At 44.3% G+C, this 23,213-nt stretch overlaps 1 protein-coding gene across 1 annotated transcript in view; it reads left to right on the top strand.

The window, feature by feature from the left end:
• Window positions 1-361: 361 nt before the first annotated feature.
• Window positions 362-23,213, top strand: part of GABRA6 (gamma-aminobutyric acid type A receptor subunit alpha6) — a 28,809-nt gene continuing 5,957 nt past the window's right edge. Inside the window, exons 1-8 of the mRNA XM_083427129.1 lie at window positions 362-533; window positions 749-888; window positions 1,426-1,493; window positions 4,435-4,655; window positions 4,757-4,839; window positions 10,034-10,177; window positions 10,933-11,085; window positions 11,784-12,043. Of these exons, the coding sequence (XP_083283255.1) occupies window positions 496-533; window positions 749-888; window positions 1,426-1,493; window positions 4,435-4,655; window positions 4,757-4,839; window positions 10,034-10,177; window positions 10,933-11,085; window positions 11,784-12,043 (1,107 nt within the window). The 5' untranslated portion in view covers window positions 362-495. The remainder of the gene's footprint in view (window positions 534-748; window positions 889-1,425; window positions 1,494-4,434; window positions 4,656-4,756; window positions 4,840-10,033; window positions 10,178-10,932; window positions 11,086-11,783; window positions 12,044-23,213) is intronic.

Below are 23,213 nucleotides of genomic sequence, written 5' to 3'. Positions count from 1 at the left end.
CTCTATCAGCAAGATGCCAGTGCTTTTCCAGATTTCCTAACAGGTCCCTGCTAATTCCATGCCAAAACTAGCAGTGGATTTCTTCCTTTTAATCTCCCCTAATGCCTTATTCGATTATTGTCACTGCTCTCCGACCGGGCACCGTCCCTTCATACTGTAATTCCACAACTGAAGCTCTCAGATGAGCCTGAACGACGGTGGGGGAATATCAGGGGCCGACCACACACACACTCACGCACACACACACACACACACACAGAGAGAGAGGGCGAAGAGGAGCCCCTGGAAGGCGGGGCTGGCAGGGAGAGGAGGGAGGGGGGAACCAGCCCAAGTCCATCTGCCCATCCACACTCCTCTAGAGCATTAGGTCTACGGGTATACTACTGGTAGTAACGAAAACGCTGAGTGGGAGGACAAAACTGAAGGAAGATGGGTCCTACTCAGATTTGCTCCAGTTGACCAGGTTGGCATCCAGGTCCTGGGCAGAACGCAGGCATGGCTTGGTGGCTTCCTTGGATTTGTTTCACTGCGTGGTAAGTAAAGCAAACTTGGGTGCAGAAGAAGTTGGGGCCAGCCTTGCTCTTCTACACCTTGGGACAGCAAATGGCCGGGAGGGCTGCTTTGCTGTTGATCCAAAGTGAAGCAACTTTTTTTTGGGGGGGGGGGGAGTAGGGGTGGTGGTGGGAGTAGGTTTGGGGCAAGAAGGGAGCCTGTGGGTGACGGCGGGGCTCTGTGCTTGCCTCTGTAGCCTCCACAAGGTGCTGGCGGACGACCCCGCCGCCGACGAGGGCGACCTCTACTCGGAGAACATCTCCCGGATCCTGGACAAGCTCCTGGACGGCTACGACAACCGGCTGCGACCCGGGTTCGGCGGCAGGGGCAGCCCAGGTCCTTACTTGTCTTGTGCACCTTCCCTCTTTCCCCACGGCGTTTGACCTCTCCCGTTGAGCCGCAGCCTGCGAGCCACAGTTGCCTGCAAGGCGGGCTGCGACCCTACACGTCCCTTCAAGGGAGCCCCATCGGACACCGCGGCGTTTGGGTAGTGGGTCTTGGATTTCCGAGTATGCGCCGCTGGGGTCGCGCTGCAAGCGGGGGGAAAACCCGGCTTGCTCCTTACCTTGGGGCCGTTGTGGGATGGGGGCGTCTTGGGGGGAGATTTCACTGAGCCAAGACCAACCCCGTCCACCTCCCTCCCAGGATTGCATCGCCTAGACCCCGCCTTCTAAGAAAGTCCTGTTTGGGCATCTGGGGAAGCCAAACCAACCCTACTTTTTGCTAACTACGTGCAAACAAGTTGTTTCGTCCCTCGGTGGAGGGGGAGGGGGAAGCACCCTAAGAATAAACGCCACCCATCTCACTGAACTCTCTCCTTCCTCCCCTCGACGGTGCGCACGCAAACTTTCGCCCCCTGGAACCGCTCCCCAGGAGCCGTGACGGAAGTCAAGACAGACATCTACGTGACCAGCTTTGGTCCTGTGTCAGATGTGGAAATGGTAAGACACCCCCCACCAGCAACTCACCCCCCCCCCCAGCTGTGAGAGGAGCCTTAGTGTCAAAGGAGATCGCCCCCCCCTTCTCCCTCTCTGCCTCTCAAGCCCTTAGGCTGCAAGGGAGCTTGCTCTGCCCCTGTTTTCTAGGATTCATTACGGTGGCATCTGAGTGGACTGTCATTAGAGCAGATTACTCGCTTTAATCTTCTTGACAATCTCTGCCTTGCAGGGACCCGGCCGTACATTTCCCGTTGGGGCTGCACAGAGAAACGGTTTTGCACGACTGCGATGGGCCAGGCGGGGCAGTTTTAGCATGCATCTTTTTTTTTTCGAGGGGAGGAGATCTGTGTGTGCGTGTGTTCGAGCACACTTGCAAATCAAATATTTAGATCATAATGCAAATGTCTAGGTTCACTTCCCCCACTGCTCTCTGGCCTTCCTGGGTGGAAAGCAGGGTTTGTTGGTTAAGAGGGCATCAGAGCTATAAGAAGATTGCGGCCGCTTGCACCACAGTGCGGAGAATTATACACAGCAGAGCTCGGAGCAGGGGAAGTAAACTTCGCCAAATGCACGTCAGGCAGGGAGTGCTCCTTTTGCTCAGTGAAAAGAGCAGATGGCAACAGGCACTCAGCTATGGAACCTGGGGTGGGCTCATCAGTATGTTGTGTGTTTGCCCTTGATAGACACTGTAAACTTCCTTCCTAGTGTTATTAGGATCCCTTACATTCTGGAGTCCGGCTATGCACACATGACATTTTATTCTAGAATCAATGGAGACCTGGTGCTTGCTTTTTGCATGTACAGTGATACCTCAGTTTAAGAACAGCCCTGTTTACGAACGATTCGGATTACGAACTCCACAAAACCAGAAGTAGTGTCCCCGTTTGTGAACTTTACCTCGGTCTAAGAACGGAATCTGAATGGTGGAAGGGCACCGGCGGCAGGAGGCCTCATTAGGGAAAGTGCACCTTGGTTTAAGAATGGTGTCGGTTTAAAAATGAACTTCCGGAACAGATTAAGTTCGTAAACCGAGATACCACTGTAGTCCACACACAGTCTAGATCTGTTGCATTTTTTTTTCCCCCCTGAGAAGCATTATTTGTTCCAAAAATGGAAGCTTGTTGCAGAGTGATTCTGCATTACCAACAGTGTATCCATTTGAAAACAGATATAGGTGGTTCCTGGCAATCTAAATTGAAAGCAGCATGTTCAAGACAAGCAAGAACTATTCTAAATTGGGGGGGGGGGGTACATTTTTGTGCTACAAACTCAGTAGGGTGTATGCATCTAGAATGCATCGCAATGCGCTGAGAAGAGAAGTGAAATACGAGGTACAATCTCACAAATATGAGTGGCATAAATGATTGTTAAAAAATAAAAGCAATATATAATGCCATAAAAGTTGGTGAGGCTTTTGATGAGCAGGGATATAAGTTATAGGGGAACCACAGAAGTGAAGCTTTCCATAACCAGTTTATTTACTTAGAAGTGCAGTCTGATCTTCACAGGGAACATGGAGTGGTGTATTCAGACCTAATGCTAAACTTTGGTTCATGCAAGCAACCTTTGGGCTTGGCTGCTCCTCTCACCTCTTCTGGTGTGGCTTTGAAGAGGCTATCTGAAGCTATCACTTTTGCTTCCAGTTAATGGCAATTTAGCATAATTTCCAAACTTCAAACTGTGGTTACTGTTAATTATAGTTTAAAGAAATAAACCAGGATCAGAAACCATGGTTTAAAGTTGGCTTTCGGTAAACCATAGTTAAGACCAAACACAGTTTGCCCAGGTTTGGACGTAAGACTAAACTGTGGCTGTACCAGAGGAGAATGGAGTTGATAAGCCCAAGGCTTGTTGACATTAGGTTAAATCATACTTGAGTGTTGTGTCTGAAATCAGCTAGTGAGTACGTCAGTGCCTGCTGGGAACTTGTTCTGTGTAAGCGTTACTGAAATTGAATGAGAAGCAGACAAAAACTAGGATTCTTATTTATGTGAACTGGGGTTTTGAAGGCAAAATCTTTATGATGCAACAGCCCTGGTGTTTCCAAGAAGACAAAAGTTAGGTTATAAGTTGCACCGTTACCAGAATAATAAAACACAGTGTTCTGTCCTGAAGGCTCCAATCTCCCTTCCAAGTTCTTCATCATATTGGATTTCTATAGGTGTCTGGCGTGTTTGGGTTGGGGGTTGGATGGGGAAGCTTGGTGGGCTGGGTTAGACCCCCTTGCTAGAGATTTCCCACTACTCATCTACAGTGAACATGGCCCTCTTGATCCTACAACTGCCTGCAGGTGGAAGGGACCTGGTTCAGGAAGTACTATCAGTGTGAAGAGAGGGGATAGAAGAAGGCAGGAACTGATGTTTGAATAGCACAGCAAGCAGAGGGGCACCATTTGCAGCAAATGCCTTAGGCCAGACAGTGTTGACTGTCTTGCTTATACTTCAAGCCTCCTGAATCTCTTCCTCTTTCTTATACATTAGTTCAAAAACAAATCTATAAAAATGCACTAAATCTCTTCCCACCCACTCCTTTGGCTCTCACTCCAGGAAAGCTTTTACCCAACCACAACCCAGTTAAATCCAAACCTCTGCTAAAAAATAAAAAGAAATGTCACCCTAAATCAATACCACATATCTGTTATAAGGCATTAGTTTCAGGAATTACATTCTGTTTTATGAATACATATCAAGATATCTGTTTTTGTGATAGCAAATTATCCATTATTCACTGATTAATTTGGGGCAATTTATCATGAAATAGGATATGTTTTCCTTTCATAGGCTGGCTCCTTTTTAAGGAATTACTTAAGGATAATAGGATTAAAGTGATTAAGTAGTGAATGGAGTGTGGTTAACATGTGCATGTAAGCCTTCCCACTAAGTAACCATATATTGTTACTCGAGAGGCTGGGTCCTGATCTTCAGCTCACTTGTTTTCTCAATAGGAATACACCATGGATGTTTTCTTTCGGCAAATGTGGATTGATGAGAGGTTGAAATTTGGTGGGCCCACTGAAATTCTGAGATTGAACAATTTAATGGTCAGTAAAATATGGACACCGGACACCTTTTTTAGAAACGGGAAGAAGTCAATTGCTCATAATATGACAACTCCAAACAAACTTTTCAGGATAATGCAGAATGGCACCATCCTCTACACCATGAGGTAAGAAGGCACTCTAATGGTATGTACTTTTGTTCTGGCATGTATTTCCCCTCCCCATCTGCTGGTGATTTAACTCAGCTCAATTTTGCTCTCCTTTGTAGGCTTACCATTAATGCTGACTGTCCTATGCGTCTGGTGAACTTCCCTATGGATGGACATGCTTGTCCCCTGAAGTTTGGGAGCTGTAAGTCTGCAAATAGTTCCTACCTTTCAGTGAAGCAAAGTCTTAGGCAACATAATATACTGCCTCTTGATATACTGTTTCTTGAAATAGGGTCTTTAGCACAATCACTTATAATGCTAGTATGTTTCTTAAAAATGGGCCCTTAATGAAATAATTTGCTGCAGTAGGATCTTCTAGGCTAGGCAACTAGGTCGGCTGCTCAAAGCAATGCTTTCTTACAGAGTTCCTGGACTGTGCTTTCCATTGTGCTTTGCTACCTCAGCTGAACATGGCCTTGGTAGTAACTTGTAATGATTGGTGAAGTAATAATAATAATAATAATAGGTAATAGTCATAAGTTTTCAGTGTCTGTGGTTGTAAGTCTGGGGTCCATCAGAACTGACACTGAGTCCCACAGCCACTTTCCTTATTTATTCCTTTAAGAAGCATTTTATATTTAAGGGGCAGAGGAGAATGAAATGCTTATTCCAATCTTAAGTTACAACCAGGAGTACAATTTTAGTCATTGCTGTAAACCTTTTAGAGAAAATCACTTGGTAAAACTTGGCTATCCTCAAGAATGATACCTGCTTGGGTCAGTAGGCTTTAAGATAAGGACTCATAGGCCGGGAACCTATGTTGTTGTTCAACTCTCATCAGCCCCAGCCAGCATGGCCAATGGTAAGGGAAAATGGAGTTGTAGTCCAGCAGCATCTGGGGAGTCAAAGATTTCGCACCCTGTGCTAAATCGGTGCCAAGGGAGAAAATGGGCACACACTCAACCCTTTATTCTTTCCCAGCGAATCTATTTGCCTAGGAGTCTGCTGCACAAGGACGAGTTAACAGTGGGAGAGAAACTTAACCATTGTGCACTGAACCTACCTATCAAAGCTTGTGTAAAGCCTTGTAATTGGAAGCTGGGGATGAAAGATGCCATGTTTCAGATCTCAAGTTTAAAAAAGCTGTCTCATGGAATTTGATTTAGGATGTGAAAACAAGTTTGCCTTGAGTCTCGCTTCAGGGTGCTTTGCCCAAGTTGATGGGAAAATAAAGGCTCTTTCCTGAATTTAATTCTTAGTTTCACATCTCCCTATCCAGTTCTTTGGCAAGGGAAGTGATATTTGCTGCCTAGTCTAGTAGGAATATGGAAGTTCTTACCTGCTGGTGTGGAAGGAGGGAGAGTACCTAAAGACATGATGAATGATGCTCTGTGAAGGGTACCATGGCTTCCTTTCTTTCAGCCACAGGTTAAAAAGTATGGGCAACATTTTTGGGTTGGAGAGAAACTTCAGTGGTTTCTGCATAAACCTGGATATCATCACTATTGCTTAGTTATCATGCATGATAGGAATAGTTACAATTAATGATTTACTGAGGGAGGTGGATGTGTCTTGTTGGAATTGCAGTATAATACCTCCTGAAGTTTCATCTACTTTGAAAATTAGAACACAGGGATGGCATTAGCCTTCTGCAACAAAAACGACAGTGTCTTTTGGCACCTTATAGACTAATAGATTTATTGTGGAGTAAGTTATTGTGGACTAGAACTCATCTTATCAAATGCATAAAATGTTGATCTCAATTGGCAGATAGCTGTCCATTCATCCACCGCCCACCGTATAGAAAAAAATGTATAAAACATAGGCTTGGATCAGTGCTTAGTTAGTTGCTAAGTTGATCCCATTGAAATTAATGGGACTTAAGTCATGACTAACTTGTTGGATTGATTTCAGTGGGATCTCTGGTCAACCAATTTCATTCGGAACTAACCCACTGGGGCCAGATGGCCATGAAATGCAAGCGGTACAAATGGCGACAGTTCTGTGTAAAGAATAAAATTATGGTCAGCACAGTGACCATATACAACAAAAGTGAGGAGCATGGGGAGTGAGATGGTTGATAGCTGTGCCCTTTTTGAGTCTTTTCTCCATCCACCAAGACCTAGGTTGTCATTTCAGCCACTCTGGTATGGTTACTTAACTCCAAGTTGGTCTTTAATAAAATATCTGTCACTCACAATTTGGTCATAGATGAGGGAGCTAAGTTGGTGTGTATTACCAAGACCTGAGTGGACTAGCTGGGTGGAATTGGCCTGGTGCAGTTTTATCTACCTGAGTACTTTGGTAAACAGCAGGGCAAGAAGGGTGTCACTGTGGTCCATAAGGATTCTGTCTCACTCACCAGACCATTCCACTCCTGCGTAGAATTCAAGGGATTGCATCTAGTGTGGGCCCAGGAGGCAAAATAGAGGTGCTGCTGCTGCCTCACCCACCCCAACTCAGGACTTCACAGCTACCACAACAGCCATGGAGCATGCTGCAGTGCATGCCGTTGATTTGGTATTTGTGCCAGAACTTAAAGCGGATAGTCTGGAGCAGGGGGCTTGTAGTTTCTTTTTCTTTACAGTCTTACTTTGGTTGTCGAACGCCTTGGTACTCATACATTTTAGTTCCCGAATGCTGAAAATCTGGAAGTAAGTGTTTTCAAATGCTTTTCAGAACCTGAACATCTGACATGGCTTCTGCTTGAGTGCAATAAGCTCCTTCAGCCAATCAGAAGCCGCACCTTGGTTTTCGAACAGTTTCAGGAGTTGAATGGACTGCCGGAACTGTTCGAGAACCAAGGTTCCACTGTATCTGTTTTCCACTTAACAACAGTCATGTCTAAATGGTGTACAGGAAAGTTAATCCACTGTCATGGTCAGACCATTTCTTGGTGAGGTTTGGTCTGATGGCATCAGTTCCTCCTGCAGGGATTGGGGACACATGAAGATGGTCCACTCCCAGAGACTAATGGAATCTGATGGATTCCTGAATACTCCGAGGGATTTTGTGACAGAGGTGGTGATCTTATTGAGCCCTATTGTTGCTGTGGAACGGTGTGGTGAAGCAGGTAATCAACATGTTCGCTCCTATGCGCCCTCTCTAGTGGCACAGAGCCCCGTCTTCTCCCTTATTTTCAAGGCGGCTTAGGAAAAGGAAGCAATTTGGACAATGGCTAGAATGCAAGTAGAGCAAATCTCAGCAAGAAGATGACACAACATTTGCTAGAGCACACGATTGCTCCTACCACATGGTGGTGAAGGTGGCAAAGAAGGATCTCTGTTGCATCCTCAGATAGCCATGTGGCAGAGTTGTTCTGAGTGGTACGGGAATTTTTCTTTCTTTCAATAATGTTAGCAGTTGTAACAAAAGTATTATTATTATTATTATTATTATTATTAATAATAAACAAAAAGCCCTGCCAGCTGACATTGAAATTAAAATACTCCACCATAGGGGAATTGTAAAAGATTGATTCTTGTTAATATGATTTTAGAACCCTTAGAAAACTGCTCTGACAAGTTTCTGAGGTACCTTGAGAATAGAATTGATTGCCCATAGGCTGAAATGGACACCAACATTGAGACAGGTTCCCAATAAAATGGAGACTTGGCTGGTGGCTGGTTCACAGGCCCAGAAACTGGGCACATTACCTGTTTTGCACAGAGCTGCACTTCCTCTGAAGGAACAGACACATATTCCGGGGGATGCTCTGAGATCCATCACTGTCATTGGAGGCACAAGTGGTCTCTATGGAGAGAAATACATTTTGCTGGCATTGGCTGGTAAGGCTTTTCCTGGATAGTTTGGCCAGAATGATCCATGTGCTAGTAACCTCAAGACTGGATTAATGTAATATGTCAGGCTGCCTTTGAAGTTACTTCGGAACAGCCATGGCTAGGATTGCCACCATGAACATATTGCACCAGTCTTGAAAAAGCTCCATGGATGTTTTCCGCATGCTACTGAGCAAAGTTCAAGCTGCTTGCACTGACTGAAGACAGAGAGTCTTCATTCTATAGACCTGCCTATGAATTAAGATCTATGGAGGAAACTCACCAAACCATTTCTAGACTTCCCTCCCTTCCCATAAGTGGTTGGTGCTGATTCTGCTGAGTTTTTGGCATCAGCTGAATGCCTTTTTTGCGTTGCTATTTTACATTGCTGGTTGCGTGCTAATTTGGATATTTTCCTGCCTGTTGTTGTTTAAACGTGTACGTGATTTTTATGTCAATGTGATGGTAATGGGATTGCTCTGGTAATGAAGAGCGGGTAAGAGAAATATTATAAATAAATAAAACCGTGATGGGGGAATAATAATGCTGTTGTGACTGGCTGCTGTGCTAATCTGGTGTGCGTTTAAATTTTATGCTGTGCCAGGAAGGGGAACCTTTTTCAGCCTGAGGACTGCGTACTGCATTCTGGGCAAGCTGCCAACGGCAGAAGTGGGCAGAACAATTAATGTAAATTTTACCTTTGTAGAATAGGCAAGTTTCTACACCCACTCACAGACCCTCGTGCATCCCCCATCCAGGCAAACAAGAGGCAGTAACTGAGTTCATGGGCAGATTTCAGCCTGGCAAAAACACTCGGGGTGCAAAACAGGGTCAGTGAGGGGTGTGGCCTGGGCAGAGTTCCAGGAGCCAGGCAGAGAGGCTTGGAGAACTGCATTCGGTGGCGAAGCTTCATGCTCTGGCACCGGGAGCGGAGAGCAGGCGGGGGCGGGGCTGGCGCACGTCCCAGGGGTGTGATGCGCCGCCTGTGGGGGTGGGACGCCCAGCGCAGGGGGGGGGAGCAGCCGTGATGGCACCCTGGGGATTGTGCTGCCGGGGGCGGTGCACTCCCCCCGCACTCTTCCTCTGCCAGTGGCTGCATTGTGCCAGGGCCTGCATTGTACCCCTTGCGTTTCACAGCTATTAGGACCTCCTGTCCACAAGTGTGAAAGTTGCATGGAAAGTAAAGAGTCATGCTGGAGAAGCAGAAAACGTTTGCCTCGTTGGCTTTTCCTTCAGCAAATGAAATAGGGGGGTGTCCATTTCCCCCATACATCTAGACTGCGAGATAAGCCTGGAGCAAATCCCTGAGTCTCTTTAACCAGGAGAGTTTGAAATACTTCTCCTTGCATTTTCAATACTCAGACCCTCTAGCCCAACAGGGAGTCTGCAGAAGCCAAAGTACAGTATTCCCTGGCCATTCTGAACTAGAGCAATGTGATGGTTCAATAACAGCAACAGGAACAGTGCATAGAACATAGATCACACCACACTGTGTGCTTCAGCAGCAGCATCTACCAAAGAAGAGATTTGCTGCTTATTTTGGCACTAGGAGTTAAGTATAATTAGCACATGACAACCCCCCTCCTCTCTCTCTTTCTCTCTCCCTGCCTGACTCAGATGCCTATCCTAAAAGTGAGATTATTTACACCTGGAAAAAAGGACCATTGTATTCGGTGGAAATTCCACAAGAATCTTCCAGTCTTCTCCAGTATGATCTTATAGGGCAAACAGTCTCTAGTGAAACGATAAAATCCAATACAGGTAAGATCACATCTGCATGCAGAGTGCCAACATTAGAAAATGACCACTGAGATTTTCAGCATGGTACTTTTTACACGCTCACAATGTGACTTGTCTATGTGTCCAATGGCACGCTTGCTCCAAATGCTAGTCCTTTGGAGAATAAATGATAATGAATCTATTGCTGGGAGTTCTGATGGCTCCTCCCAGTTCCAGGCCAGCTCTCTTTGCTGCCATGCAGAAGGCAGTTATAGGCTGAGGTGCAAAGGCAAGGAAGCGGGTGTGTTATGGGACTCTGAATCCACACTTTGCTCAAAGCTTCCTAGGCAAAACTAGCTAAAATACCATTTTATTCACAAGGTTTATATACAGCAGGAACACTTGGGAAATACAAGATGTTGTCTTGGGTGTAAAATTCAGCTTCCTGTGCTCTCTTTCATTACCCCCCCCCCCAAAAAAAATTGTTTAGTCCATATGGTTGTGAAGTTATGCCTGGAAGTTTGTGGACAATGTCTGTTGAAATCTGAGAAGCCTAGCATTTCAAAGGGACGTGGACAAGACCTCCCTAATATAAAGTAAAACCAGAATTCATTGAAAAATATGGGGGAAATGCAAAAGGGTAGAATATGTTGCAAATGCAGATTTTCCTGATAACAGAATTGTTATTTTTTAATGATGAGTACACACAGCCCTCCTCCCTATGTGTTTATTTAAGACTTTCCAAGATTCTCTAATACAAGGACAAAGATAATGCTGATATACTTGTTTCCTAACAGGTGAATACGTAATAATGACTGTTTATTTCCACTTACAAAGGAAGATGGGCTACTTCATGATTCAGATATATACTCCCTGCATCATGACAGTCATCCTCTCTCAGGTGTCTTTCTGGATTAATAAGGAGTCTGTTCCAGCTAGGACAGTTTTTGGTATGCTGGTATTATCATCTCTGCCCGAAACCACTCTGCATCATTCCATTTATCCACCATTTTTCATTGCTTTGTGTGTTTCTCATAGGCGAGTATTCACTTCAGGTACTCTATTTCCATCTGCAAAGGAAAATAGGCTACTATCTCATTCAGACATACATCCCCTGCATTATGACTGTAATCCTGTCCCAAGTTGTGTTTTGGATCAACAAAGAAGCTGTCCCAGCAAGAACTGTGGCTGGTATTCATGCTTTCTTCTCATGACCTTCATTTCCTCATTGCTTCGTTCGTTCAGGGTATTGTACTGCGATAGAGATTAGCATTGTTTTTAATTAAAGAATGTGACAGAGGAAAACTATGTGTTGAGGATTTACCTGGGGGTAAGTGCCACTGAATCTTCTGTGTAGTCATGGATCTAACTGAACTCTTGCTGGGGAGATGGTTTCTAATGAACTTCCATAGCATCTCATTGCAAGCCTGTAGCTCTGCAGCTGTAGGAATTGAGTGTCACTGAACGCTTCTCTGCTCCTGCCAGTGGAAATGAATAGTACTTGCTGTGGCTTCTAGCTCAGGCTGTAAATCTGTTTATTGGGTACATGGCAGTTACACAAAGAGAAGTTGGTGTGTGCAGAGCTTGGAAGCCTGAAAAAGGATACATACAGAGGCCTAACAGCTTCCTTGTCACCCTTATTTTGCAGGGATCACCACTGTCCTCACAATGACTACGTTGAGCATCAGCGCCCGCCACTCTTTGCCCAAGGTGTCTTATGCTACTGCCATGGATTGGTTCATTGCTGTGTGCTTTGCCTTTGTCTTCTCTGCACTTATCGAGTTTGCAGCTGTCAACTACTTTACCAATCTTCAGACTCAGAGAGCAATGAAGAAGGCAGCCAGGGCAGCCGCACTAGCAGCCGCGCTCTCAGCAGCTACCGTACCGGCGGAGGACGAGATAGTCTCGGTAATTGCTCACATTTCTGATAATAAGCATCGTATAGGAAGAGACAGCCAAAGTAGTGAATGCCAAACAATTGAACAATATTAAAGTGATCTTAGTCTGGGAGAGGTTGCATAATCAAATCGCATCATCAATGCAGGAGCTGAGTAAGTTGTTTCCCCAAACTTTTAAAAGTGAAAGCGCAGGGATTATTGTGTGTATTTATATATATGACTGTATTCCATATCCATTTTATCAGAATATTAATTTTCAGCCTATCCAGTTTGCACAGCAGGAAATATTGCCAGGCAAATTTCTCCAGCCTTTCTGTGTCACTGGCATGGAAAGCAACGCAGTATACCCTTCAAGGGGATGTGCACACGCCATATATTCTTGGACCAGTTTGTAACTGGCATTCTTTAAGTGGGTCATTGCGGGGGGGGGGGGGAGAGAGAAAGGGGGGGATTAGACTTTACAGAAACTTGGCATCTTCCCATACGCTTGGAAGTCTTGGATGCAGCCCAGCAAAAGTTATGGAATGGCTGGAATCTCGCAGTGCCCAACTCACATGAGATATTAAAGGGCTTTACTTCATAGAAGGAAAAGCTGCTGTGCTTGTAATTTCAAACATCTTGTGTTTCCATCATGATAGAAATGCAATTTAAAAACTGCTTGGCAGATGCAGCAGTGAGAGAGACCCTTCTGGGCAAAGTCCCACTCCCCTCTTTGATTCCTCAATGCCCTCGTGGTTCAGAGATTCCCTAGATGGCCCCAAGATACTTCTTAACTTCCTTCCCTGTCTCCTCACTGGGATTCCTACCTTTTTTTTTTTTGCCAGCCCTGCTCATCTGCATCAGCAGCCCAGCAGAGAGAAATTAAGCAGGTGAAGCTTTTCCCATCACTTCTTTCTGTGTCAAGGAAAATTTAGCTCCTGAACCTCTATGCAGAGTCACAGGGACAGAGCCATCTCCTTTGCCCTGTTTCCTCCACATGGATCTGGTACAGGGAGAAGAGTGAGGAAGGCTGCAGTCAACTTCACTGAACAGGGAGCCTGCAGTGTAGGGATGGTGAACTTAGCTTAGAACTGATGGGACCCTAAGTTGAAAAATACCTGGAGGGCCACGGGTTCTCAGCCCTACAGTGGTGGCCTGAGAAATTCTTGCCACACAGATGGAAAGGACAATAGCGCAATGGTAAAATATATGCTAGCTATGCAGAAAGTCCTTTGTTTAATCTTTGGCATCTTCCAATAGGGCTGGGAAAGTCCTACAGACAACAATGAGCTAGATCAGGGATATGGGAACAGCTCATTCATTCATTCATTCCTTATTTATTCCATTTGTTTACCACTCTTCACAACACTGAGTGCAGGTAGTCCTTCCAAATGGCCCATGAGGTCATTTCTTGCAAGCCAAACCCACCTGTCACTGAGGTGACACCATCTGACGTTACCTTCTAAACAGGGGTGGAGCAAGGTGGGGGTGGCGAGGGCGGATCGCCCCGGGTGTCATCAGAGGAAGCATGCAGGAGGCAGGTGGGCAAACAAGTGGTGGATGGAGGGAAGGAGAGAAGCAGAAGCTCCCTCAACTCAGGACCTAAACCCTGTAACCCCCCCCCCCAAAAAAGCTCAACAACTTTGGCCAACCCTCCCCTAAAAAAAGCTGAACAACTCCTGGCAATGACAATGGGTAGATCACAGCTAGTCTTTTTATACTGTGAGTAGATTGCAGTCTCTTGCGAGTTCAACTAGATTTCAATGTGGGGTGTGGGGTGACAAGAAATTTTCCGCACCTGGTACCACCTGACCTTGCTACGCCACTGCCTGTCAATCATTCCTGCTGATGCAAGTGCTTTCTGTGTCACGGCACATTTCCATGCCTTACTGCAGCACCTCCAGTTGATTGTGGCTTCAGTTGTCACTTGTTTCAGTGGCCTGGCTTAGGATGGCTGCTTTCTGTGTTCATACTAGATCAGGCCCCAGGAAGCTGGAAGATGGCATACATAACCTGTTACGGGTTTCCCCCTTATTTATTTCCTTGGGTAACTTCCTTTAAAGTGGGTTGCTGTGGTAAAGTAAACATAAGGGCTGTTTTACCACATACTGAACACCATATCGGTTTATGATACTATTCTATGCTATGATTGGTATATTTTTCCTGGAAGCATTTCCGGACCTTTAAACAATTTTATGTTGGATGGGCAGATGCTTAATGGATACACTTTTCCACACCGCTACTGTTCCATGCCCTGAAAAACATCTGTTGAATTTTATGCAGGTGCCTAAGGTGCAGGAGCTCTACCAGGAAAGGGAGAAATGCTCTTTAATAAACTTGTACCTCCTCTTCCATTAAGGCCTGCATGACAGGCAAGCAACTGAGGAGCTGAAGTTTTCCCTGTCATTGAAGGTTCTGTTGTTGAACATTTACTAGTTGTGCAGCTGTTCAAAGTACAGGAACCCTGAAAGAAAAAAAAGTCTTCAATGCTTTGACCACATTATGGAGTTGACAGCATAATTCAATTATATTGAATTGATAATAGCCAGATGCATACAGACAGATTAAGTGAAGGAAGGGGGAAAGCCTCCACTCCTTCAGATATTAGAACGCCCAAAAATAAGGTGCTGCTCTTTGGATAACACAGGCTTGGGTGTTTTAAGAGCTACTGCTAGTGGGTTGGAGCGTGACTACAGAAATGAATTCCGTCCAAGAGGAGTCATTATACTTGGAATAGGATAGTGCTGAGGGTATATATCCTACTCCCTACCCCAGTTGCTTTCCCTCTTCATTTCTACTCCTGCTGGTAGTCCTGCATGCCAGTTATTCACCGTATAGGCTGCTGAAGTGTAGGAGGTCAGCCATGTGTTTGATGATCAAGCTGTGTAGGTTTTACTAACGCTGATATTATTGTTTAGTCATATCTGCTTGCGGTGGAGAAGGGAGGTGGGTATAGATTGTGTTCATCTCTTTTATGGACAAAACATTCTGTGTCTTTATGGATGCAGAAAACCAGAAGCAGGGAACATTTCCTCCACCACACTGCATCACACAAAAAGCAAAGGAAGCCGAACTCTGGTCAGTGCACCACACTCAGGGGCCAGGTTTTTTCACTGATTTCTGCAATCAGCACATTACAGTGATAAGGATTTTCCCTGGACTGTGACTTTCCTGCATGTTTGAATGCTTCCCCACCAAAATCTCCCTCACCTGCATTTGGAAAAAAAGCATGTTAGTACAAAAGTTAGGCTAAACATTGCTCCCTGGCATGCTGTTTTCCTATGCACGTGTTTTGGAGTTGGTTGCAAGGTGGGGAATATAACGCATGCTTGTATGTTTTTTTCACTGTTATGGACCTTAGCATGTGCTTTTTTGTACATATTACTTGTCTGAAGAACTGCATTGCTAAAGTGCAGATTTTGAAAGATGGCTGTGTTTTGGTTTGTGAACTTTCTAGAGTCTCCTTTAAATGCAAACTGAATCAAATCTTTTCCCCATCCCTATGTGTGATATAACAATGCTGGATTTAGGATGGGATCAAGAGGGACAGAAACCCTACTCAGGCATTTTTTCCTCTTCATATAGATATGGAAGTGGAGATGAGCACCTTTACTCCACCTGTTCCATTGCATTTCTGTTCACCCTTCATGAGTTGGAGGGTGATGGTCCATAGCAGGGAGCTTGCTCAACTCCTGCAGACTCCCTAATACACAGTGCTGATGGCCACCCTCCTACTGTGAATGGCTGGGAATGTGCCAAAGAGGACAGGGCATGAGTGCTCATCCCTGTTCTTCCTCTGTGCGATCAACATTGCATATACAGTCGTACCTTGGATTCTGAATGCCTTGCGAGTCGAACGCTTTGGCTCCCGAACGCCGCAAACCCAGAAGTGAATGTTCCAGTCTGTGAATGTCCTGTGGAACCAGAACATCCAATGCAACTTCCACAGCTTCCAATTGGATGCAGGAGCTTCCTGCAGCCAATCAGAAGCTGGGCCTTGGTTTCCGAACGTCTTGGAAGTCGAATGGATTTCCAGAACGGATTCCGTTCAACTTCCTAGGTACCATTGTAGTAACAACTGACTGGAGAGGATAGGGAGAAAGCAGGATGCCATAGTTTCTTGAAGGGCTATTATTGCCATTAAAGGTAATGGTAAAGGCACCCCTGACCATTAGGTCCAGTTGCGAACGACTCTGGGGTTGCGGCGCTCATCTCGCTTTATTGGCTGAGGGAGCCGGTGTACAGCTTCCGGGTCATGTGGCCAGCATGACTAAGCTGCTTCTGGCAAACCAGAGCAGTGCACGGAAATGCCGTTTACCTTCCCGCCGGAGCGGTACCTATTTATCTACTTGCACTTTGATGTGCTTTCGAACTGCTAGGTTGGCAGGAGCAGGGACTGAGCAACAGAAGCTCACCCCATCGTGGGGATTCGAACCGCCGACCTTCTTATCAGCAAGTCCTAGGCCCTGTGGTTTAACCCACAGCGCCACCCACGTCCCTTCATTATTGCCATTAGGAGGGCTCAAACAAAAGGGAGAGCTGGCATTTTGCTTATAAATATGCCTATGTATTTTAAACACACACACACACACTTTAAAGTAGTGTGGTTGGAAAGATTGCCTTTTGGTGACAACATAACCCCTCTCCCCAAGTTCAAGATCGAGAAGCAGGGATAAAGCCTGCCTGCCATCCTGCTGAAGCTGGTTCCAGCTCTGTTGCCAGCTGACGATAGCTGGCAGTGCCTGTAGTTGACAGGGCCTGTACGCCTAAGGCAGCACCTTAATGTTTGCATTTTTCATTGCAATGCCTTATAGACACTTGTAAGAATAAGCGCACATAATAGGCTTGCCAACGCTCAGGAAATGCTATATAGCTTTTAAAAAATGTCATGACATTTGAGAAGGGCTCAGTAGAAATGACTGAAATATCATTTGATTTGTCGGTATCACATTGCCTATTAGGTACACAGCGTAAGAGCAAAATAAGGTTTACAAAAGCAACATGAACCAATGCCAGACAACAGGAGTGGATGTCCCTTTTAATGACTAGGGCTGGATCCTGTGCACATTTATCTGGGAGTGAGATGTGCTGGACTCTGTTTCTGAATTTGTAGGCACACAAATGGAGTGCAACTTAACAGTACTAGCATTATTTGAGTGCCACTTTTCAGAACCGAAGCTCTCCATGAAATGGAGAGTTGAATGGAGTATCCTGGATAAGGGGATGGCTGGCTGGCTAGAACACATAAGCAGGAACATTTCAAATTGGAACATTTTTATGTGGTATTATGTAGTTTTATGTAGAAAAACAATGACCAACATGCATGCAGAAGGGTATTGGAGTCTCCATGTGTGATGGTGGTGATTGGCAAAATATTTGCTTGGGCCCCCAACCAAATCTTCTAAAAGGGTATCAAGTAATATCAACTCCTTTGATGCATAATGTTGTAAGTCAAGTACAGCAAGGTCTATTTATGGGGGTTATTTTAATTTTGTATCCCACTTTTGAAGCTCGGGTAGCTTTCATGGTGGCTCTCCCATTTTCCAGAAGCACCACTGTCACAACCCCAACAAGAGAACGTTTGGGAATTCAGAATATATTCACTTTCTATGGACTAAATGTTTTGGCATCAAGAACAGTGAATTACAAAAGGAGAGGTGGATATATATATATATATATATATATATATATATATCCCTGTTTGCGGGGATTTTTAAAAAACAAAAACAAATAAACAAATGTTTTCTATTTCATTCTTGCACAATAGATATTTCTGCTTACAATCTGATTTCGATCTGAGCTATGTGTTATAGTTGTAGGAGACTATATTAAAATAGAGCAACTGTGAAGGTAAAGAACGTTGAAGGAATATCTCAGTTCCTCTTAGAATTGCAGCACACAGTTCACAGTAATACTGGTAGCAGACAATATACTACATTTAAATTGCTGGATTTGTCCTATATTTACATTCTGTATTCACATTCTCTGTATATATACACATAACAACTCATTAAAAACAACTAAAACAAGGAACCCAAACCCAGCAAGTGATGCATCAGGTTGACTAGTGTCTGTGCAAATCTTGATCTGTTGCTTCCATGAGACTGCAGTGACATCGGGAGATAATGCATCTTTAAATGGCGCATGGAAAAGCTTTTTACCTGCCAGGATTGTATATATCTCCTGCTGCTAGTGCTACTGACATTAATAGCATCAAGAGACCAAATTGCAGAAGTTTCTTTCCCAAATATAGAAGCAGATAATGGGTAAGAGGGAGAGAGAAAAATGAATGTAGGCTGTCCTTTAATTAATTTAGACTGGAGATTTGAATAGAATTCTGGAACAGGCCTGGATAAAAGAAGAAGAAGATCAACGCGTGTTTTATAAATTAGCAGTGCTGTGGGATATTAATGTTGCAATAATAACAATAATATCATTTAAGTGATTGTCTCTCATATTAGTCAGTCTTTTATTGCCGGCATGGTTTATTGTTGGGATGACTCTTGATGGAGAGACTTTCCATGTGATAGGACCCACCTATTGAGAGGCTTTCTCTTTTACCAGTTGTAATCTCCAAGTGTGGCTGTCACAATGTGGGAAGTGCTGCTCAGATATTTGGTAAAGGGAGATCCTTTTAACCCTCTCTAAGAGCTGGTGCTCAGGGCATTCAATGCACCTGTTTGCCAACAGACTGAGTGCACACAAGGAGGCCACACTTTTTCACGCAACACACAATTAAATTATATCTTCAACATAAATCAAGATATAAACTCAGTTCTTCTAAGATACTGTGATTGCCACTAATAGTATGAGACCTGAGACCATTGTGGAGGAATAATCTATCAATGATTATTAGCTACACCACCTTAAAAATAAGATTCCTGTATACCTCTGATTACTAAATACTGGAGACCAAGAAGGATATTACCCACCATCCATTGTTTGTGAACTTCCAGACTGCTTGATTAGATTGTGTTCTTGTAATGATATCAATTTCACAGAACTCATGCTGTTTAATGGTAATATTTGTCACTTGCAGCAATTTTCATTTAACTGAATATGGGTAATATCAGCTTTAGCTATCCATGTACTTGCAGTTGTAACAATTGCTGAAGCAAAAAGACCAGTGGTCCTATCGCCCTGGAAACCCCAGGGCTATCATCATGCACTGTCCAATGTCAGTGCCATCTTGTGACATTATACTGCCTGAGGCGGTGCAGCAAATGGCAGCCTCCAAATCGGCCAAAATGCATAGTAACCCAGGCTAGCCAGTCACTTATTTTCTGTTTCTATTTATTAAATTTGTTTGTCACTTTTCACAAACAGGACTGCTCCAAAGCAACTTACAGCATAAAACAGGAGTAAAACACAATACCTAAATGATTTTAAAAGAACAAATCCTATTCACCTGACTAAAAGATGAACACTAAAAAGGCCAGAAAACAACTCACTGCCCTCCCAACCAACCACCAAAGGTGGGAGAATGGAGATAGACTTCAAGGCCTGAGAGCTGGAAGCTCCATTTCATATTATGCCATCATACTAGGAATTCCATTTTTAAAACTGTGAAGCTGATCTGATCAGTCACATGAACCAAAGGAGAGGATTTGCTGTTACGAAGAGAGATTTAGTGAATTTAGGAAGCTTCTTGGGACACGGGTGCCACTGTGGGTAAAACCTCAGCGCCTAGGACTTGCCGATCATTAGATCGGCAGTTCGAATCCCCGCGGCGGGGTGCGCTCCCGTTGCTCAGTCCCAGCGCCTGCCAACCTAGCAGTTCGAAAGCACCCCTGGGTGCAAGTAGATAAATAGGGACCGCTTACTAGCGGGAAGGTAAACGGCGTTCTGTGTGCTGCGCTGGCTCGCCAGATGCAGCTTGTCACGCTGGCCAGGTGACCCGGAAGTGTCTTCGGACAGCGCTGGCCCCCGGCCTCTTAAGTGAGATGGGCGCACAACCCTAGAGTCGGACACGACTGGCCCGTACGGGCAGGGGTACCTTTAGGAAGCTTCTTAGTATCATAGAATTGGAAGGGACAATGAGGGTCATCTAGTCCAACCCCCTGCAATGCAGGAATCTTTTACCCAACGGGGCTTGAACCCACAACCCTAAGATTAAGAGTCTCATGCTCTACTGACTGAGTTATCTTGGACAGTAGGAGTAGCTGAGTGTGAACCGGTAGCCTGTAGACACTGGAGATAAATTGCAGATATATTTTGATCCCAAACTGAGGTCTGGCATCGCAATTGGAACAGGAAGCTGTTCTTGCCGTAAGCTAGTTAAATGGATTAGGAGGTGGGAATTGTATTTTTTGTACATTATTCTTTTAAGAAGAACTGCAAGAATGGGAACTCTATTGGCAATCTATGGCAATTATGCCAAAAGGCTCTTCTAGTGATATATCTGCTTGTTAAATGTGAAGCATGCATATTGAGCAAAGGTAATAATCTGATTTTTTCCCACAATAGCATTACAACATCAAACACCTATATCCTGAATCTAATACATTACAGAGGAAATAAGAGAAGTCCATTTCCTGACTGCCAATTTGATGTTATTGTAATTGATTTCTTTTAACTTTACTGGAGATGCCACTAAGGTACATAATTTGCAGATATATGGAAAGTAGAAATAATAACTATATCGATGTCTTGGTGTAAACTTTTTATGGCATCTAGGAACATAGAGAAGTATTCATTTTATGTGACTGCCTGACTACAAGTTGCACTGATAGCAGGAATCAAATATCCATAGCACAAAGCGGACACAATTTGGTGATATTTTAATATGAATACCCCTTGAAAGTATTCCACAGAAATATAGAATGGTAGGTATAAATTGCCTCTTTAAAGTACAGGGTGAATAAATAATACCCTCAAAATAAGTTAGTACAAGTGTTAGCAGAATGCAATGCAATAAAGTATAGTAGCTGCATTTTAAGACCTCAAGCCCCCATCTTCACTATCTAAGAAATGTGCTCAAATTTATTGCCCTCTTGGAGAAAGTATTAGCATACTAAGAAGAAATATAAAATCTCATAGAAATTCAAGTTGAGAACACTTAACAGCTAAAACCAACACTAACACCCCAGCTTAACTGCCATGGATGAAAGTAAGGGTCACTATTTATATAATATATGAATTGACCCAGTGTCCATGAGATTTCCTTTCATCCATTAGAAATAATTCCCACTAAGAAACCATCTGTAGTTGCTGTTATGGCACGGGCAGTCTTTGCAATAGAAGTGGATATCCATTCTGAATTTTTGTTGGAACGTGAAAGACTGGGTTTGGTCCAAAGCTTTCCTGCTTATCCTGACATTGTTGACCCTCCTCCCTTCCCCCCTCCATCATAAACAGAACTGGAAGAAGGCCCCAGAATTCTGGGCCTACCTGTGTGTGACATGTGCTGCGATTAGCATGCGGTGTAACTCTGTCCAGAAGGGACAAGGATTCTAATAAGGCAGGCGGCAGCGCTTTCATTCCTTTTGTAAAGCAAAGGCACCTCAAGCCAAATCTGAAAGTGACTGTGACTGAAAGCAGTGGCTCAAAGACTCCATTTATAGAGCAGGATTATTATGATGATTAGTGCAAGTGGACATGGATAACCCTCTTTCTGCTTCTGTGACACATCTGTGGATGATCTCCCCTTTAAATCTGTCTTCGGCTTGCTGTGTAGGAGGGAAAATAGAAAATCAGACATCTGTGTTCCTGATAGGCAGAGCCCCATCGTATATATGTACATGTAGACTTTAGAACCTTCTGCAAAGCATTTTCCCTGCCAGTTATTTGGGTTAATGTGAGTGGCGAAGGAATGACGATTCAAGAAATGGACATTTTAGAATGGGGAGGTGGGGGGGGAGCAGGAGTGACTGAGTTTGTTTGGTCTACAGAAAAGTAGGTCACTAGAAGATCTGCTCTTTCTGAAAATCAAATACGATGGGAGAACACCCAATTATCCCCATCACTGGGGATCCTGTGCATATATCCAAATGTTGTATTTCCATTCCATTTCTGAAAGAGGCCTCTATTAGGAGGTGCTGCCAGTTGCTATTGAAATGGGAACTCTCTCCAATCCCCTTCCCTTAGCTTAGCTTTTTGGGAGTTTGTCTCAGAATTGCTGGGATATGAAGATATCCTTGTGTTCTCTGTACCTCCTTTTATTATGGCAGTCTGTAGCGCATGAGTGAATATATGTGCAGTGAGAAAGAGGATTGTAGCAGAAGCTCCATCTCTACTTTCAAAAGTGTGAAGGCTTCATGGATGGATAGAGAGGGAGAGACAGACTCTCATGTTCTATATACAGTGGTACCTTGGGTTACAGACGCTTCAGGTTACAGATGCTTCAGGTTACAGACTCTGCTAACCCAGAAATAGTACCTCGGGTTAAGAACTTTGCCTCAGGATGAGAACAGAAATCGCGCGGCGGCAGCGGGAGGCCCCATTAGCTAAAGTGGTACCTCAGGTTAAGAACAGTTTCAGGTTAAGAACGGACCTCCAGAACGAATTAAGTTCTTAACCTGAGGTACCACTGTACCTGTTTATCTGAATATTCTAACCAAAGATGCAATAATACATATTGGATATTTTAGAACAGGGTTGCCTCCTGGGTGGCTAATTTGTAACTGTGGAGCCAGTGCTTAAGCACAGCACTTAAGCCGGCCTTCTCTAACCTGGCAAGTGCTTTGGTGTGCTATCAGCCCCTGCTAGTATGTTCCACAGGCAGGGATGAATGGAGTTGGAGTGGACTAGGTAAAGGGACACCATCTTAAGTTGTCAGTGGCATTTGCTGTGTAGCACGGAATGAATCGTTTGCTTTTGCAATGGAAACGCTTGGTGCTATCACTGTATCACACTATCAGATCACTGGCAGGGAACCACAGTGGAGATGAGCTTCATAAGCTTTGCAATATTCTCCCAGGGCCAATTCAGGTAAACAGATCACTTGGTAATAATCCCATCATGTGCCAGCTTTCTCTATCAATGACCATGGCCTGCGTATGACAAAGAGGTCTTCCCTTAGTGGGCCGTTACTAAGGAAAGCAAGAGACCTGTCTACGAACAGACCCATTTTTTTTTTGCTACTGAGACAGCTGCATTAGGTCTTTTGTTTTCCTTTTTCAGTCTCAATTTAAAAATCTGCATACATTTAAATAATTGAAAAGTGTGCTTACATTTAATGCAATTAACATGTTACGTTAATT

The sequence above is a fragment of the Podarcis tiliguerta genome (genome assembly GCF_965153285.1).
Source record: "Podarcis tiliguerta genome assembly, chromosome: 2".
In the NCBI taxonomy this organism is placed as follows: Eukaryota; Metazoa; Chordata; class Lepidosauria; order Squamata; family Lacertidae; genus Podarcis; species Podarcis tiliguerta.
This window is presented reverse-complemented; position numbering and strand designations above follow the sequence as displayed.